The sequence below is a fragment of the Lycorma delicatula genome, chromosome 4 (assembly GCF_047948215.1).
Source record: "Lycorma delicatula isolate Av1 chromosome 4, ASM4794821v1, whole genome shotgun sequence".
Lineage (NCBI taxonomy): Eukaryota > Metazoa > Arthropoda > Insecta > Hemiptera > Fulgoridae > Lycorma > Lycorma delicatula.
This window is the reverse complement of record NC_134458.1, coordinates 15,397,340-15,417,467: the sequence shown is the minus strand read 5'-3', so window position 1 is coordinate 15,417,467 and position 20,128 is coordinate 15,397,340. Positions and strand designations below refer to the sequence as shown.

The 20,128-nt window shown below is 28.0% G+C and overlaps 1 protein-coding gene across 2 annotated transcripts in view; it reads right to left on the bottom strand.

Annotated features, from left to right (window-relative positions):
* Positions 1–20,128, bottom strand: part of slgA (proline dehydrogenase slgA) — a 308,586-nt gene that overhangs the window by 77,414 nt on the left and 211,044 nt on the right. The window contains exons 4-6 of one of the 2 annotated variants that reach the window (XM_075362377.1): positions 16,409–16,432; positions 10,531–10,689; positions 2,044–2,108 (exon numbers count right to left, since the gene is read on the bottom strand). In XM_075362377.1, coding sequence (XP_075218492.1) covers positions 2,044–2,108; positions 10,531–10,689; positions 16,409–16,432 — 248 coding nt within the window. The remainder of the gene's footprint in view (positions 1–2,043; positions 2,109–10,530; positions 10,690–16,408; positions 16,433–20,128) is intronic. The other variant, XM_075362378.1, reaches the window with a different exon arrangement.

Here is a 20,128-nt window from a genome sequence, read left to right as displayed (position 1 = left end):
TCATGGACAAGATTAATCATGTCTGTGCAGTTCAAAACATGTAGCTGAAAACACAGCTGTGTTGTTTGTATAAAGCACAAGATTTAGGATTGAATTAATTTTGTTCAGTCTTATTGCTGTCTTAAGCTTGTTAAGAGTGCATCAACATAATGCCTCAAAATTGTGTAAATGATGTGGATCTCTTTTGTTATGTGTAGGGTGTTTACTGTAAATTCAAATAGAGAAAACATTACATCTTTAATTAAAAAAGCATATCATTTGTACTTTTAGTGTAAAATTGGTGATCAGGATAAGACGTGGGCTCCTCATATAGTATGCACTAATTGTTCTGTATATTTACGAGGATGGCTGAAAGGTATACGAAAGGCTTTGCCATTTGGTGTACCTATGATTTGACGTGAACCAAAGGATCATGTAATCGATTGTTACTTTTGTTTAATAAGTGTGTCTGGAATTTCTATAAAATCTAAACATACTATAAATAACATATCCTTCATTGCAATCTGCAATCAGGCCTCTACCTCACAGTAAAATTATTCCAGTTCCTGAGCCACCTGTGAATGTATGCTTCAAAAGCAGCGATGAATAATCAGGCAGTACTGAAGAAGACAACAATGATTTTGATTTTGAATTATCTTCCAATAAGCCACATCTTATATCACAAGGTGAATTAAATGACTTGGTTAGGGATTTAAATTTATCAAAAATTCAAGCTGAACTGTTAGGATCACAACTGCAAGGTTGGAATTTATTTCAAAAAAATACAAACGTTTCGGGCTTTTAAAGTCGACAAAAAGAACTTTCTCAGTACTTTATTGATGAAAATAATTTGGTTTATTGCACAAATATTGATCAACTTATGTTGCACTTAGGGCAAGTTCATATACCTGAGAACTGGTGCCTTTTCATAGATTCGTCCAAGTATAGTTTAAAAGTGGTTCTACTACACAACAGTAACAAATATCCTTTGATACCAATCGCTTATGATATTAATTTGAAAGACATACGATGTGAGGAAAGACATTCTTGAAAAACACATTATAAAAAACACAGCTGGAACGTACGTGGTGATTTAAAAGTTATAGCTATTTTGTTAGGTATGCAGTTAGGCTATACTAAGAACACGTGTTTTCTTTGTGAATGGGGCAGCCGAGCTAGAAATAAACATTATGTTACCAAAAATTGGAAGAAACGAGACAAACTTAACTCTAAATGGGAAAATTATTATTCATGAGCCCTTAGTTGAACCCAAAAAAATATTTTTACCCCCTCTCGATATAAAGCTAGGACTAATGAAAAATTTTGTATAAGCAATGAAGAAGGATAGTCCCAGATTTTTGTAAATCAGGTAGAAATTTCCAAATATAAGTGAAGGAAAAATTAAAGTAGGAATATTTGTTGGTCCTCAAATATGAGAGTTGGCCAAAACTGATGTATTTAACTCAATGTTAAATAATGTAGAAAGTGCAGCTTGGGCTTCATTAAAAGACGTTTTCTCAGAAATGTTTCTCGAAAAACAAAAATCCGACAATTACCATGATATTGTTAATCAACTTCTTACTTCACATAGAGCTATGGGATGTAGTATGTCTTTGAAAAAACATTTCCTCCACTCACATTTGGATTTTTTCCCAGACAACCTCGGAAACATAAGTGACAAACACAGTGATCGTTTCCCCCAAGATATTTCTGTGATAGAAAGCCGCTATAAAGGGAAATGGAATACTAACATGCTAGCCGATTACTGTTGGACATTAATTCGGGATGTACCTGAGGCTATTTATAAAAGAATAGCATCAGCGAAATCATTTTAAAACAGGTATGGCCATGCAAAATTATAAATTTTACAGATTTTAACTATATTTTCCTTTAATTTTTTTTTAAGCATAATTTATTTAGCACTAAGGGTGATAGAAAAGTTGTATTTACAGATCTGTAATGTACACAAAAAGCAATTCAAGAAATAGTATTACACTTGGAGAAACATTAAAAAAAGTTTTTGTCTATCAGTGTAATTGTTCAAGTTTTCATTTCAATACTTACCAATAACTGAGGTCTTCCTAAGGCTGTTAATTTAACAGCTGTTATCCCTGTTCCATAAGTTGCACCTAAAAAAATACAACTGCACATGATTTCCTTATAAAACAGTAATTAAGTTAATAGTAATTGACATTAAAATATTAATTCCTTTTATGCTTATATATTTTTTTAAAGTAGATGTTGACATACAAAAACACATTTATAAAAGAAAACACTCAAAATTATGAAAAAAAAAAACTTAAATCAAATATACATTCCTACACTTTCAGCACATCACCAATAAGGATCCTTCAATACCTAATCCCAGCACCAGTCCCAAATTCAAAAATCTAGACTGTAAATATCCACTTAGCATTCCCAAAAGTAGTTTCTGAAGAAGCTTGATAGAAAGTGAGAGCTATTTCAGGCTGAGGTAAAATTTGTATAATTTTCAAATAAAATTAAGGTACCTGCACCTGATTTAAAAAAAAAAAAATATAACCTTGCACAATATAAGCGGTGTTTCAAGAACAGAACAGGTATGATACATATTTCATAATGGGCAGACATACAACAAAAAGACTGCTAAAGATTAATCAGACATACTTTTAGATAAAAGATATAATTGCTTCTTTTTTTTTTTAATTATAAAACCATAATGATTATTACTATTATTTTAACAAAATATTACATATTGGAATTTGTCAACAGATTAAGTCACAGATTAAATATCTTTTTAGTCAATATAAAAAACACATCAGCAAAAGCACTAATACATTCATGCAATACTGTAAAATTTCTAATTATAAAATATTTTTTTGTAGATTTGCAGACATAGATTAATGCACATTACTGAGACAGTAGTTTATTCCATCATATATTAGCACAAAAAACCTTTTTTAAACAAGGTTACTGTTTGATATGTTAAATAACCTAGTACAGTTAGACTATTAAGTTTTATTCAATAGGGACCTCAGCCACTAGTTGGGTATTTTGTGCAACCTTCAGATGGGAAACATGATCTACGTACAACCCAAAAGGCAAAGTTGCTGAGTGACATACTACTCTAATTTAGTAGCTGCTCTACCAGTTACTACCTCTGAAAGCTTTTAAAATGGAACCAGTATACTATATAATCCAGTTCTTGGCAAATCTATTCAATTAGAAGGGTAACTGGAATAATGAAAAGTACTGCGAACAGAGAGTGAATGAAATATCTTATGAAGTGAATGAAAATTCCTATATTGATCTGGGTAGTTTACTATCTTGTTCAGGGCCTGTAATAACAAACAACTTGAGAAAGACACAATGATTTAAACAAAATAAAGTAATTAACACAATTTTTGTCATGTAAAATAAGCCTTTAATGTGATTAACCTAACCTAAAATTCCTGAAATTATTTTTATAATATTATAGTGTAATAATGTCTCACATTACAATAAAAACTACTCCTAGAATTAGTACCCTAATTACTTTTTTCCTTTCATACAAAACACCAAGTACCCACAAATCATATAAAAAAATTAATATAAGATTGTATTCTTTTGAATGCTAATTTAATACTTAATATTTTAAATTCTCATTTTTTATAACGCTGATGATTAAATGTAAAACACTGATTTGATTAAACACAAATAAATGACTAGAATAAGCAGTGATCCATCCACTGGGCAGCTGCACCCAACAGTTTTTAACTTTGGTGGCCAACAAGAACCATTTAAAAAAAAGGTAACATCTACAATCAGTAATTTAGTCTTTACCACATACTTTTATTTGTGAAGATACTACTGAATGAGACTTTTTAAGATATTTTGAAGTCATCAATTAGTAAGAATAATCTATTTTTTTTTTTTTTTTTAAGTTTATAATTAAAAGCAGCGAGACAGTTTACATTACAATTACTGGATGGTTACTGAAAAAATAATGCTATCAAAGTTTGTGAAATTCACCATGTATGAATTTATTTTCTCCCTAGAAAAACTGCTGTATATACTCATATAAGTACATAGTGCAAATGACGCTAAATATATGTACATAGATACTGCAGATTTTTAATAGATTATTTTAATCCTTTAAATGAGTATATCCTTTTTAATATCCTTTAAATGAGCATATTTGGGTTTGGCCAAACCCAAATATACTCATTTTTAATGAACAGTGGAGACAGAAGAAACACAGATTACCTCAACTACATTTTTCATTGTGTTCTGCCAAACCTGATTATGATTACACTCATTAAACAAAGTCTGCATACCCACAAAATTTGTTATATAGCAATATGGTTCAAATAATATTTTTTAAATTGATAAAATTCATTAAGTTCTTATCCGCCATTCACAAACTGTTCCAAATGTAAACAGTATGATGTCTTGTACTATAATTATACTGAGTTGTTTTTATTTGATCCTAATTTAGAAATAGAAGATATCAAAATCAAATTTTTCCCATCTGCCTATGACGGTAGAACTAGAGATTTTAAAAATTAATGTAGTGTTCGATAGCTACTTGCAAACCAATGGAAGAAGACTGTAGAAGTTTATAACCAACACCTCCAGCTATAAGATGAATCATGATTACTTTTAAAACACACTGTAATTACATAAAAAAAAAGTGATAAACAGATTATACATATAATTATTTAGGTACATACGTATTAATGCCACCGCAGCTAACGCTTTATTTAAAAACAAAGTAGTCAGTCGGATTTCGGTGGAAAATGGGCCGATATAGAGTTTAACATAGATTCAAAACAGTCTCTTTATTCATTTTAATAAATGGTTATTTATATTTATTTATTTTATTAACCAAACTTAACCTACGCTCGCTTTGCTCGCTAACCTTGACTAATTAACAGGAGTGTTTTGATTATTTAAATAATAAATAATTGCAATAATTACTGAATTCATTAAATAAATACTCAAAAAATTACGGTGTTAATTAGTCAAGGTTAGCAAGCGAAGCGAGCGTAGGTTAAGTTTGGTTAAATTATATTTATAAAATAAATAAATATAAATAACCATTTATTATAATTAATAAAGAGACTGTTAATTTTCCACCGAACTCCGATTGACTACTTTGTTTTTAAATAAAGCTGTAGCTGCAGTGGCGTTAATACATAAGTACAATTATTTAACCTCTACATACTTTTAAATTAACATAATTTAAAAAAGAGCCTGACTCTGGAGAGTGACAAGGGTACATGAAACCTAACAATAAAAGAGTACAATAGTGAGATAAAAAATGATTTGGTTACATGTATATCTTTAAAAATATGCAAAATGAAAACACATTACTAGTAATTACCAGGTGTACCAAAAAAAATACTGGGGTTTTAATTTCTTGTAATATCTCTTGAATGAGGTGTACAGGGTTGATTTAAGACAAGACTCAAAGAGCAAAAGAAGAGTTTTAGTTGCACGTATTGCCGTAGATTGATTTCCACTTTACAGTTCTGCTAGCAAAGACAACGACTCCTAACACAAAGCTGTGTATTTTGCAGTTTTCTAAATGTGAAACTGTAATCACAGTTCGACATACATTTTGTAGAAAGTATAATTGTGATCCTACAAGTGATTATAACATCTGTAGATGGCATAATAATTTTGAAATGACCAGATGCCTGTGTAAAGGAAGAGTACGGGATGACCAAGGGTGTCTGAAGAAAATGTTCAATGTATCATCAAGGAGTCTTTCCTGTATAGTCCTAAAAAATATATTAGGAAGGCTGGATGAGAACTACCATGCCAATATGACAGTGGGTAATACTTTAATGAAATGCTTACATATGTGACTATACTGTTTATAGCCGTTACAGGCTTTGAAGCCTGATGATTATGCTGTGCATGCCGACATCACAATTAAAATGTTGCAGCATCAAAGTAACAACTTTCTTGATCATATTGCGTTTAGTCATGCATTTAAACTTGATGGTAAAGTTAAGACACATAATGTCCATATCTGGACAACAGAAAATTTCCATTAACTCTTACAGTGTAAAAGGGACCCCCAAAATTACTGTATAGCATCCTGATAGCAATTTTACAGGCTATTCTTTTTTGCTGAAGCAAGCGTAAAAGGAATTACTTATTTGTTTGATTGAATTGTTTTGTTGAATTGATGAATTTGATTGTTGAATTTGTTTTTTTGATTGAATTTCTTGTTTTTTTATGTCTTTTGTATTTTTAATTAGAGGTTGTGTTTTATTCTATAGTTTAGGTTATATAAGGGGTGATTTAAATTTAGTTCGTTTTTATTATTTGGTTTTTTTATTTATTTTAAGTATGGTTTTTTTAATTTTAATACCTGATTTTATTTGTTTATTGTTGGGTTGAGATGGTTTGGGACTGGTATCTTATTGTTTAGTTATTTATTATCAAAATAGAGTTTCTTTGTATTCTGGTCTTATTACTTTGTTAATGAATCGTATTGGAGATGTATTTTTGATTTTGTGTTTGGGTTTATTTATAAATTTTGGTTCTTTTCATTATATTTTTTATATTAATTTTTTTAATAATGATTTTATTATTTTGGTTTATTTAGTTTTATTTGCTTCTTTTACTAAAAGTGCTCAGTTTCCATTTTGTGTTTGGTTGTCTTCAGCTATAGCAGCTCCTACTCCTGTCTCTTCTTTGGTTCATTCTTCTACTTTAGTAACTTCTGGAGTTTATTTAATTATTCGGTTTAATTATTTTATTTTGTGATACTTATTTTTTAATAATTATTTCTTTGGTTACAATAGTTTTATTTGGATTTGCTGCTTGCTTAGAAAATGATTTAAAAAAGATTATTGCCTTTTCTACTCTTAGACAATTAGGATTTATATTTTTTACTCTTTCTTTAGGTTCTTTGACTCTTTGTTTTATTCATTTGTTGATTCATGCCTTATTTAAGTCGTTACTTTTTTTGTGTTCTGGAATTTCTATTCATTGTTTTTTAGGTAGTCAAGATATTCGATTTATAGGTGGGTTGGTAAAGCAATGTCCCTATGTGAGTTCAGCATTTTTTGTGTCTTTAATTTGTTTATGTGGGTTTCCCTTTTTTTCTGGATTTTATTCGAAGGATTTTATTTTAGAGTTTTTTTTTTAATTTGATTATAGAATTTTTTTTTTTTTTTTTTTTTTTTTTTTGTTGGTGTTACTTTTATTTACAGTTTACGTTTAATTTATTATTTATTTTCTTCCAATTATTTTTTTTTCCTTATATTAATTTTTGTTACAGTTTTTTTATAAATATTTCTCTTCTTTTTTATATTTTTCTTGTTTATTTGTTGGCTCTTTTATGTTTTGGTTATTTGAGGATGATTTTTTTTTTGTTTTGTCTTTTGATTTTAAGTTGATTCCTTTGTTTTTGTTTTTTTGTTTTTTTTTTTTTTTTTTTTGTTTTTTGATGTTTTAAGTTTTTTATATTTTTATTTTGGTTTGATTTATTTTTATTTTTTCAGTTCTATGTGGTTTTTAAGATTTTATTCTTCAGGGTTTTTTTTTAAATCGGTTTTTTAGTTTTTCTTATTTTAGTTATAGACTAGTTGATTCGGGTTGATTAGAATATTTTGTTTCGGGTGGTTTAGTTGGATTTTTGCAATGGTTAGGTTTTTTTTTGATAGGTTTACTTTAAATATTCTTAAGTTTTTTTTTTTTTTTTTTTTTTTTTTTTTTGTTCAGATAGCTTAATTAAAAGCCTAACATTGAAATTGTTATTATGAATTTTTTCTCTGGACATTTATAAAATTTATTTATTTATACATTGAAAGTGTATTGTTTTTTTTAAACTATATAAATAAGAATAAAGTGATTTCACTTGAAAGGTAGTTAGCGGCTCCTTTACTTTTTATTCTTTTAACTGGATATAATCAATTTTTTCATTAACAGTGAATAGCTTCTATTTAGCTTCAGTTAAATTGAGTATGAGGATTATCCTTAAAATTAAGTCGAAATTAATTGTAATTTTACTTCTTTACTCTATTTAAGAGAAATTGATTATTCAATAATTTTTATTTGCAAAGTAAATGTTATATTTAACTATTCTCCTTAATTTCTTCATTCTAGTATTCCTATTTTTCATTCATGTATAAGTCCTATAATTAGGATCAAGATTGTAACTGTTGATGAAATTGGTCATTCTTCTATAATGCTGTGTACATGGCTCTTCCGTCACCTGCAAGATGGACCAGAAAATTTTATTTGGCAACAAGATGGTGCACCTCCTGAATGGCATTACTTTGAACAGGATAGGTTGCATAATGACTTTTCTCCAACCGCTCAATTCGTTAGCATGGACCTGATGACAGAATTTGTTTGCGGTAGCCTCTTAGGTCACATCATCTGACCTCTTGTGATTTTGTTCTTTGCAGTTTTATAAGGGATCTTGTGTATGTGCCTCTGCTACCTATTGGTCTACCTAAGGCACAGAATTAAAGCAGCTGTAGCTTCCATTACTCCAAACATGCTCGTTATGGTATAGGCCGAACTCTCCTATCAGTTGGATGTGTGCACCGCAACAAAAGATGTTCACATTAAACACTTGTAGGAAAAAAATTGTAAGAATTACTCTTTCATTTTATTTGTGATTTATTACTTTAACTCAATGTTAAGAGATATTAAATAGTTTTAAAAACCCTATATTCTTTTTTGTACGCTCTATATTATACATAAATTATGTTAAGAACTACTTACATAAAAAAAAATTGTGAATTTATTTAACAAATACATAAACCAACATGTTTCAGGTCAAACATTAATAAACCATTAAGGATTAAATAAATAACTTATTCAACCATTGACAAATAAATTGCAATTCATGTGAATCAATCATTAAATTATTTCTTTTAATATCCCACTAATAGACCAATTTATCTCAATCTTGAGATAAAAATAATACAATATTGATTGTATCAATAAAATAATTGATACGCCTATATAACTGTATAGTTGCATCATTCAACTTTCTGATCACACTGTTAAAAAAATTATGACACTTAGAAAGTAACATAAATTTACACGCAAAAAATTTACAATAGACATCATTATAACATAAGATCCATATTATCATAAGACTAACACCAGTATTTCTCGTGTTTATTATGTAACAGCAAGATTATTCAGAAATTGATAGGAAAGATTATTTTTATTAACTCTTAGAACTGCCTCTCAAGAATTAATATGTGTATATAAAATAACTGCTATAAATTTTTATTTTGAGCCGATGACATAACATTATTATTATTATTTAAAAGTCATGGTGTTATTATTAATACTAACACTGAAATGTGTCTTCATTATATAAAATGATGCAAAAAAAAACAAAAATTGCCACAGATTATTACAAATTTAAGAATCTAAAAATAAATCTGTCATTATATCTTAAGTCATAAAAATATTTAATCTTATTCTTTTATTATATGATCATGTATATATATTATAAAAATGTTAATATATAGCAGGATGTCAAATTATCTTAATTAATGAGAATATAAATATCTGGTAGTGTGTCAATTACCTGACAAGCTCAAACTGCAAGTTTTACAAGGAATTTATAGTAAGTTTTAACTTTTTAACGACAACTGTATACAGAAAACAAGAAATTATTACATAAAAAATACACTTTAATGTAAATACAGTAATAAAATTTACTTTGCTAATAAAATTAATTAGAAAACAAACTTTAAATAAAAGGACAACAAAGTCTTATCCGCTCTGCTGTTTTGGTGATTAATTCTGAATTCAAACCAGCTGAATGCCTCATTATGCAAAAATCTGTAGTATTCTCTATAATTAAATTGTATTTCACCTTTTGAATATTTACCTCATCTATCTGAAAACTGGTACCATACTTTAAACAGTTCAGATAATCATTTATTCTGATGCTGTCAATTTCTAAACGGTGGACTAACTTTTACACTCAACAATGACCTTCATTTATATTAAGCAATCAGTACAGTTGTTATTGTTTTTATCAGTATTTGTTGTATTCTTACTGGAAGGACTGAGAAGACTGCATTTTCTGCTTACTGTACAATTTTGTTTTGGATAAATGGTGATAAAAGTCTAGATATATCCACCACAATAAATGAAACCTTGTACAATATTTTATTAGAAATGAAAAACATCTATGAGTATGCTAATAAATTTTGATTTTTAACCACAATCAGAGCAAAATTAATTTTCAAGAAAAAACCTCTTCTTGCCATTATATGGATAATCAGTTGTCCAGTGATAGATATTCAGACAAATGACATCTTACTACAAGCACTTATAAATACTCACAAATTAATAATTTTTATTCATTTGACCTGAACGTAAATATAAATCTATTTTAATAAATATTAAAATCATCATTATTGATATTTTAACTAAAACTAACCTAACTCAATATCATTAAAATATAAACAAAATTATTTTCATTGTATATGCACGTAGTTATAATCTATGTATATGCAAGAACAACATATGAATTGAAAACATTAAAATATTTATAATGCTATGAATATTATAAAATTCAGCTTAAATTATTACCTGCGACAGCATGTAGACAATCTTGAAATATTTCAACATTCCTTTCACAAGTGGCTTCATTCAAATAAAAATACGTTCTAGCACCAGATACTTTGTATCGTCTATCTGCAAATGTCTTGTTTACATTGTACTGTGGCATTTCACCACCAACTGCTGCAGCTGTAAGAAGTAAATAAAATCATTAATGCAACATGTGATGAAACAGAGATACTTTAAAATCAAGTTTTCACAGAAATGTTATAACTACTATTAAAATGTTAGTATGAAGTCAGATTTGTTAATCAGTATGCTGTTTGTGCTGTCTGTCATGCAGACATGTTAGATTATCTCAGTTATTTCAATAAAGTAAGTACAGCAACAATGTTAACTGACAGGAAGATTACTTTGATTGACCGCTTTATTTTAAATTAATTACTAATATTAATACATTTACTAATTAATAATAGAATTGAATAATTTTTTTTTTAACATCAGTTATCCATTAATTTTACTTCATACAATAAATTTACTCACTGCATGTTTACTTTGAAGTAAGAAATAAAAAAGATTGTAGAATTTGTTATTGCTTTCATTAAATTTAATTTGTCATTTTATCTTTAATTTAATTATTAGTAATTAATGTGATCATTTGTAACACAATGTTTAATGCATACCCAACAGCTATGAGGCTATTCCAATTAAAAGTATAGGAGCAGACGGCAGGCACCTGCCACCTGCTCCTATAATACTGTGGGATTGTTATTGATATGAAAGCTGGTCAATTCACCAGCCTAACCTTTATTATTTCTGTTTACACTCACTACAAACTTATCTTGTACCAGATATAACTAATCGGTTGTTATAAACCTTGTTTTTCCCCTAATTTATTCAGACACATTATATTTTATTAGTTATCTGAAAAATTTACAGTTGTTAATAAAAAAATGGTCTGTCCATCATTTGGAACATATGACATAAACAATTTCCAACATAAAAAATTATGCTTTAGAGGAGATATTCCTAAATGTTTTGAGTATGTGAGTTGTTTTAGCCCTTTAAAGAAAGAGATGTAGCAGTAAGATGGAGCAGTTAAAAAACAAACTTTTAATTCTGAGACAGTTTGCAAAGTAGTTCAAATGCTGTCATCACTGAATTAATTAGGGATTAAAAAATAAAGTAGAAGAAATTTTAATCTATATGAAGGGTTTTATTTAATTTAATGAAAGAAATTGTGAAAAAATAAGTTTTGTTTTACTGATTTAGGAATATAATTAAGTTCAAATACCTCATATATATATATATATATATATAGAGAGAGAGAGAGAGAGAGATTATAATGCACTGCACTAAATCAATATTGTATTTTTTTCTAATCATTCGTACCTTAAAAACATAATAATGCGAATAAATTTCTGCAATTAAATAAACTTTTTGTTGTCTGTACAACACAATATCCATACTGTCTTTCACCAATATTTGCTGAAAACTTCTTTACCCACCATTCTTTAGAAATTAATAAACAATCTTTATGAATTTCCTCAATATTCTAAAGACAATTATGAAATATTATCTTAACCTAGATAATGAACCTTAATGTTAGGTTAATTATTAATATAAGTTAAGTAACACTTATTAAGATAAGTATGAACTATTTTATTAAGAAGTAAGAACTATTTTATTTCCATAATGGAAATAATAGTTATTTTTTTAAATATTATCTCCTGAACACCCTAAACCTACATGACTAACTAAATACTAAAAAAAAAAAAAACAAATGTGAGAATAACAACTCCATAAGATAATATTCTGTGTTAGAAAATGTATGCATTATACAATCTCTATAAGCCAACAACATACTTGGAAAAGAAAATTAAAACCAGGGACTTCTTTTCCTTTATTAATAGTAAATTTTCTAATAACTTTTATTAGGAACATCCTTATCCATAAATTCAAAAACTAAAAGTTTAAAAGTCTTAAAAAAGCCATATAGGAAACATTTAAATACACTGTACTGATAAGTGTAGTGGATCTTACACTAGGATTTATTTTTTATTATAAGCAATATGACAATATAATCAAGTACTTAGAATATTATGAAATATTTTACTAAATTAAATCATTAAAATAATGCATAACAAAATAAAAAAAAACACACAATTATTAATATTTATTTGATTATTTTCTCTAGTAACAAGCTGAAACCTGATTACAGAATGATACATTTTTTATCATAAAAAGTAGAAAAAAGTTATGCCTTACCAGAATTTCAACCCAAAACCTTCTGGATGAAAGGCAGAGATGTTTCAATCTGCCAGGAGTTCAATTATTTTTAACACTCCTTTTTTCTCTAGTCCCAAACATATGGTATTCAATAAATGTTGATAGCGAGCTACCATTCACCATCCACAGAAAAACAATTTAATGTTAATAAACTTACATCAACCAAAATAGTCATTTTTGCACCCAACCTTGGCTTTTTGAATTTTATCCTTTTACTTCAAATTCTTTTATGTCAGAACGCTACCCTCAGAAATGTTATTATTAGTTTGTAAGGAGATGCTGTTCATCTCACCCAGGAACAAATGGTTAAAATTAGTAAAAAAGTTGGTAATAATTGCACTAATTTTAAAAACACAGTGCTTATATATATATATATATATATATATATATATAAAATGGTAAAAAAATTACTTTATTAATTTTCCTCTGCTTTCATTCCAAAAATGTCATGTTATTTTAAGTAAGGCTTACATGTTCCTTTGGGTTCAATTAGCTATGTTTCAAAAGTGGGTAGACGTAAATTTTGTCAGGAACTATACCTCATTTATACATTAGTCTCATATATTATCCCAACCTTAAAAATAATTTATTTTTTAAACAGCAACTACTCTTCATCTGTACAGTACTAACGTAGAATTAAAAATTCCTGAACACATACATAATTTTTCATTTAAAAAATACAAATATTTTATATGAAAATCTGCCTTCACAAACAGAAAATTATACATACTTATCAATACCTAATTAACTAATCAAGAGAGAGAGAGAGAGAGAGAGAGAGAGAGAGAGAGAGAGATCTATATGTTTATTATTTTTCAAAAGAAGTGGCATTGTCATATAATAAAATTTTACAATTTGATTTTTTATTAAATAAGTGTCATTACCATAATGGTTGTAGGCAACCTGACATGATATATGACTCGTTTCCAAAGAAGAATAGGGATTTTCAAGAATAGTAAACATCCCATGCTGAAGCATAGGGGAAAGTGAGGATTGGAGTGATTTCCTGATGCCTTTTACACTGAGTGAAATATATGGTTGTAAATTAGCATACCAATTTCATCAAAGTGCAGGTGATATTCAATCATACAAATGACACCTCCATTTTTTTCATCACAGGGACTTACTGTATTATACGCAACATTGTCAGAGAAAGCAATTCTTACTGGCCCCTCAGGTCCTTTACACAATCATAACCATAAGAAAGGTTGGGACAGATGGCATAAAACACCAGATTCATGCACAACTTTCTGTGACGAAAATATGAATTACATGAACTATTTCAATTCAGAAGGTGAATGAATTTCACATGAAAATCAAATTTTTTCATTTATTATGAATTTTATACTCGAGAATATAAATAAGTAATTTTTAAAAGAATAATTCATAACACATGTTGCAAACTTATGCATGGGAATATGGTACGAACACATTTTTCCTTATTTAAAATATCAAACCTGATGAGGATTTAAACCCAAAGCCTTCTACATGAAAAATTGAAATGCTACCACACAATCATGAAGGTTGGCATATGATACATCATGCTTAAATTTCTGTAGTGATACAGTATGTTATGTTCTCTACATTAGCAGAGGAATTTAAATAAATATGATTAATTATAGAAACTAAACTCCTTAATTTTTTCACCCAAATCCAAAAACATGGGCAGAAACTTTCAGAAATATTTTTTTACATTTTACAAATATATTGGCTTTACAAAGAAAAAATTAAGTAAATTTCTAAATGTTTGACAAATTTAAATGCATAACTTAATTAGATGAAAAACTGGAAAACTTTGTGGAAGATTAATAACACTCAAATACACATATTTTTAGAAATATGAACTAATACATTGCCCACAAAAGTAAAATGTGTACAACGTGATAATTCATTTCATTAAAATTTAAATCAGACACTCATTCAAACAACTTTATAAAATACTTTGCATACCAGCATATATGTAGAGGTTTTGAAATAAAAAATCTAAAAAAAAAACATGTTGACTAACACAGTGGGAAATAAATTAAAAAATTCTATTTTTATAGATTAACTTATTAATATGTTAATATAAATTTATAATTTACAAGACAAAAAATAAAAGAATAAAAATAGCTGAAAGTAATTTGTTCATTAAAACTTTTATTATAGATTCTCGGGCCATTCAGAATTATCTCTTGCTCACTGCTGTGTGATTAATGGCCAATTGATAACATAGAATTCATAATCTAGCCATCCAGTTGGTTTTAATGTATCCATTTTTCTATACACCTCTCTAATCAGAACAACAAACACTATCTAATCTGGGTAGGATATTTTGAATAAGACATGTCAACATTATTTTTATTTTTCCACTATTCAAAAAATCTGCCCATTGGCACCTTTTTTTACTTAGATCATCCCTTCAATCCCACATTACTACAAACCTTTTTCAAAATATATTCATTAAAACTAAATTGAAGAATTGTATTTCATGCATTTTACAATGCTCATTGTTAAAATTATACACACAATGATAAAGATGAAATTCGCTGTTAAATTAATAAATACAATTAAAAGTAAGTAACAGCATTGGTTTGCAAAGCTGAACACAAACAATCACAAACACACTTCAGGAATATGTAGCAAAAGTATCTTAAATATTTGTAGTAGTGAAGTGGCTGGTACAATAATAATTTACTCAACTTAAATGGCAGAGCTCTCTCTTTAATCCTTTTTAATACCTTTCAAAATTAAATTTAACTTATATGACACAATTTAATTTAAGCACTACAGATAATTTTACTTCCTATCTTAAATATTTTCTCTTCTTTCAATGTAAAAACAGATTAGATTAAGGTAAAATTGTATCTTAATATGAAGTATGCTCAACTATACTATCCTGTTTCTCCCGTAGATCGATACTGATATTACCCTGTGCTATTATCAACTTATATCCCGCATAAACTTATTCTGTTTGGTCTGAAAGAAATCTCAATCCTTTATTGAAGCAATTACTAATAACACAAAGTGAACTATTAGACAAGACTCCATCGCATTAGTGATAACATTACTTTAATTTTAAGACATCACAAACTTGTAACAAAAAACTGTACGCTCACATAACACTATATACAAGTAACAAAAATAAAATACCTATATACAATATCTTTATTCTCTTGAGTAATGCAGAACATTTTTTTTTCATTAGCTAATGAAACTTATTCCAGCTCATGGGACATCTATTGAAATATAGTCCATGTTTGTTTTAGCACTTAAAAACGTTTTAGACAGTAAGCAAAATGTTGTTCAGGTAATTTATTTACTTATGTGTTATTTATACAGTTCATAACATTACGATTGAAAAATATAATATTAATCGATACATATGTTTTTTTTTTCTAATAACAACTAACCAAGTAAATAAAGGAGAGTGACAAGCAAAAAAGTTAAAAAATGAAATAAATAAACAATCCAGTGCAATATATCAATATTTATATTATGGTTCCATAAACCAAAAAAATAATTATATTCCTAAATTGGAAACAAAAGAAGAGTCAAATCTTTTTGGCAATTCTTTATTGATTTAAAGAATAAATTATAGTGTATAAAATACTTTAAAAATGTCATTATTAAACATTACCTTCACTGCTACTCTTCTTTTTCTCTGGAGCAGGCAAACAAACAACAAAAATTTTGTTAGTGAACACAATAAGACAATGACAAAAAACAATAAAAAAGCAATGAGATGATTGAGGAAAAACTTTGAAATAAAAGGTTAAGGAAATAAAATGTTTACACTAATTGACACCAAAAATATTATTAGAAATTATACTCGTTAAAAAAAAAATAATAATAATAAAGAATACCATGATTAGTTACAACTAAACATGAATTATTAAAATAGATACAAAAGTAATTTTTTTATCACAAAAGAGGTGAAAAATATTAATTAAAATATGAATAATACAAAACAGATTTTTCGAACAGCAGTTAGTATTAGATAACAAAATACTGTGTAATAAATCTACTATACAAACAATAACTTTTTTCAAAGTTTTTCCTACTTTTAAAAACAAAACAAACAAGTTAACTAATAAATATATTTTTAAATCTATATACATTTTTAGTATTTACGTAATATTAATGTCATTAATATAAATTAAAATTTACAAAATGCAAGAGATTATTTGTATACTTCAAAAAGACAAAGTATACTTCTACACAAAAATCGACTCCCATTCAAGCTTGGAACAATTAATGAAAGAGTTATTCTTAACATCTCTCAAAATTTTTCTTGAATTACCAGTTTGTTAGTTCACGACTACTTTTATAATGTGTCAGTAGTATTAGGCTAAAAGCAGAGACCTCCCTGGAAAAACTAATTTAGCAAATACCACACTTCTAATGAATGAGAGATTTTTTTTAGACATATGACCAGAACAAAAGGGGAAAAATATCCTCATACACAAAAAAAAAGACTGCTAACAAACATGAGGGTTCAGAAGCACCAGATAACAATAGCCTCAAGGCTGTCTCTCATGCAGGCTGAACTGGTAATAAAAAAGTAGTACATATTCTTTTATTAGATTAATTATGTTTAAAAAAGAATACCTCAACAATGGGTCAGACATTCATTATTTGACAGTTGTTGAAAAAAAGAATGAGTAAAGAAGGATTCCATTCTCAAGAGAATTTATCATGGAGATAATACATATTTTCCTACATAGATCGTAAAAAGGAATATGCCAGTCCGAAAAGAGAAAAAATAAATGAAGTAAAGTATTATCAGATTCATGGAATGCCCAAAATCCAAAACATTGCATAGAATTTGTGGTTGGTTAAAACAGAGTTACGATACTGGACAAGATAAATGTGAACTGGAGTAATGCAGAGTGATGGACTGTCTCCATTCATGATCAGTTTTTGTAATGAGAAAAGTTCCTGTGCATGAGATATTACGAAAGCACAGGCAAGACATTTTAGCTTATGCTGATATTGTAATATTGTGAAAAATAAGTAGATATAGGAAGTAATGGAGTAGTTTGGGAAAAATTTTAAGAATATTAAACTGGAAATTATAAAAGAAAAAACTCTATGTGATTTTAATTAGAAGACAAGGAAAAATTATTGATAAGGAAAAGGTGAATGGGAATATAGGAAGGTTAAGGATAAGGAGACTTATTTAGGCACAATTATTACAAAAATAAATGATGTGGTATGTAACCATATTATATCCTATGGCAGCAGTAAAAGAAAATAAATCAGGTAGGGAAGAAAAGTAAGGGCACAACACAGAGGGAAAAGACGTGTTGAATGGAAAGATAAGTTTAACAAGTCCAAACTGAAAATACACAGCACAGAATGGTAAAACTGTCATAGTCAAATGAATGTAAATGTTGAGTGCAAGCAAAAGAGAATAAAAGTAAGTTGATAATCTTTGTAAACAAAGTCCTATGAAAAAATTATGGCCTGAGAAGGGACAATGACAACAGTGAATTGAAATTAAGGAAGTACAGGGAATTGTTCAATGAATGTTGCAAAGATGAGATGGGCATGGTATATACCAACAGCACAAAAAATAGAAATAATAACAATTGAGTAAAACCTTTGAAGAAAAGGAAGGAGAAGAAAGGCCCAGAAACAAATGATGAATTGGATTATTGGAATCCTTGGAAATGATTGGACAGAGAAGGTACAGGACTATTCAAACATACAGGAGGATACAAGAGGCAACTAACTCTTGAAGCATGTTGTTACCAAGCCAAGCAAATTTATAAAAAAATAAATTTAACAGAATGAGATAATGTATAACAAGTATGATTAGATTTACTTAAGGCAGGTGAAAAGTAAAGATCTGAAAAATACTGACTATAAAACAACAGAAGTATGACTCAAACAGGATTCTGTAGAATTTTCATCACATCAACAAGTATTTAAATAAACATACAGAGTCCAACTTGTTTTTTTGTTAGTTTGAAAACATTCTAATACATTTTCATAATTAAAAAAAAAATTATTCTATCCATGTTGCAGAGGCCGACTACAACATTAACATGTTATTTGTTGTGCTTGCTTTAGTTACAGCTTTAGTAAAACTATATAGCAAGCCATTAAAGTTTTTTTCTTATTAATAATGTTTTAACTATACTTCATTAGCTTTTCTGTGTGTTTATTTTGTTAGCTTTTTTTTTGTGACAGCATCACATCAATTTTTTCAACATGTATGAAATGGGAATTATGTATTACTTTAAAGGCTAGTAGCATGAAGTGAATAAGATAATAAGTAGACTGGAGACTCTGATATAAGATGCATCCATAAATATGAAAAAATATTAATTCCTAAAAAGTGCTACAGAATAAATGCAAAGAGACACAGGTCTGGTGTTAAAGGATAAAAAAGAATAACCCATTTTAAAGGAACTATTTTCATAATAGCCCTAGGCTGAGTGGCAATCATTGGTACTAAAGAACATTAAGCCTTTATCAATAGTTTGCAACATTGAAAATACTGGATCAGCAACAAAGATTAATCCTCTTCTAAGATAATGGCCACTAAAGAATTAATTAAGTCCTACCACAAATATCAAATTTCACAGGAAAGACAAACACAAAGACAAAGGACATAAAAACTATTTTAAACCCACTAAAAAAAAGTAAAATCACCCTGTACAAATGAAGTGTTAGGATACAAAAATCCAAAACCTTTGGATGTGTCTTCTTTCCAGGTACTATGATTTAAATAAGCAGGTGTTAGGATTTGACTGAACTTGACATGCAGAACGAGGTACACACATCAAAACATCCTTGAAATAGAGTACCTCTGTGAAAAATCACAGTTAATTTAAATCTAATATGAAACACTGACAATATTTCACTGACATCACCGTTAAATATGTATAATTATGTCATTATGTATTATTATCTCAAACATGAATAGTCTTCATTATCCTGATTTAATATCAGAATATTTATGAAATTTAATATTTAAGCCTAAGCACAAATGTTAACAAAACAAAAAGACAGTAACCATTTTTAATTCACAAATATTGTTATGGAAAGTTTACTAATACTCATCTAGGGAAAGGTGAACATTCTATTTACTTTTCTATATTAAGCTAATAAATGTAATATAAATATTGGAACAGGAAAACTGATTAACAGTACTCAAATAAAATTCTGTTTTTATAACATCAGTTAGAATTAAATAAGCTGATTTTCATTCACAGTTAACTAACATATATAATTTTGTCAATGTAGCCCTTAACTACAGAGAAGCACAGTCCCATAGATTACTGATTTTACCTGTGCATTACTCAGCACCTGTATTATAGATTTGTTCATTACAGGCATGCTAGTTTTT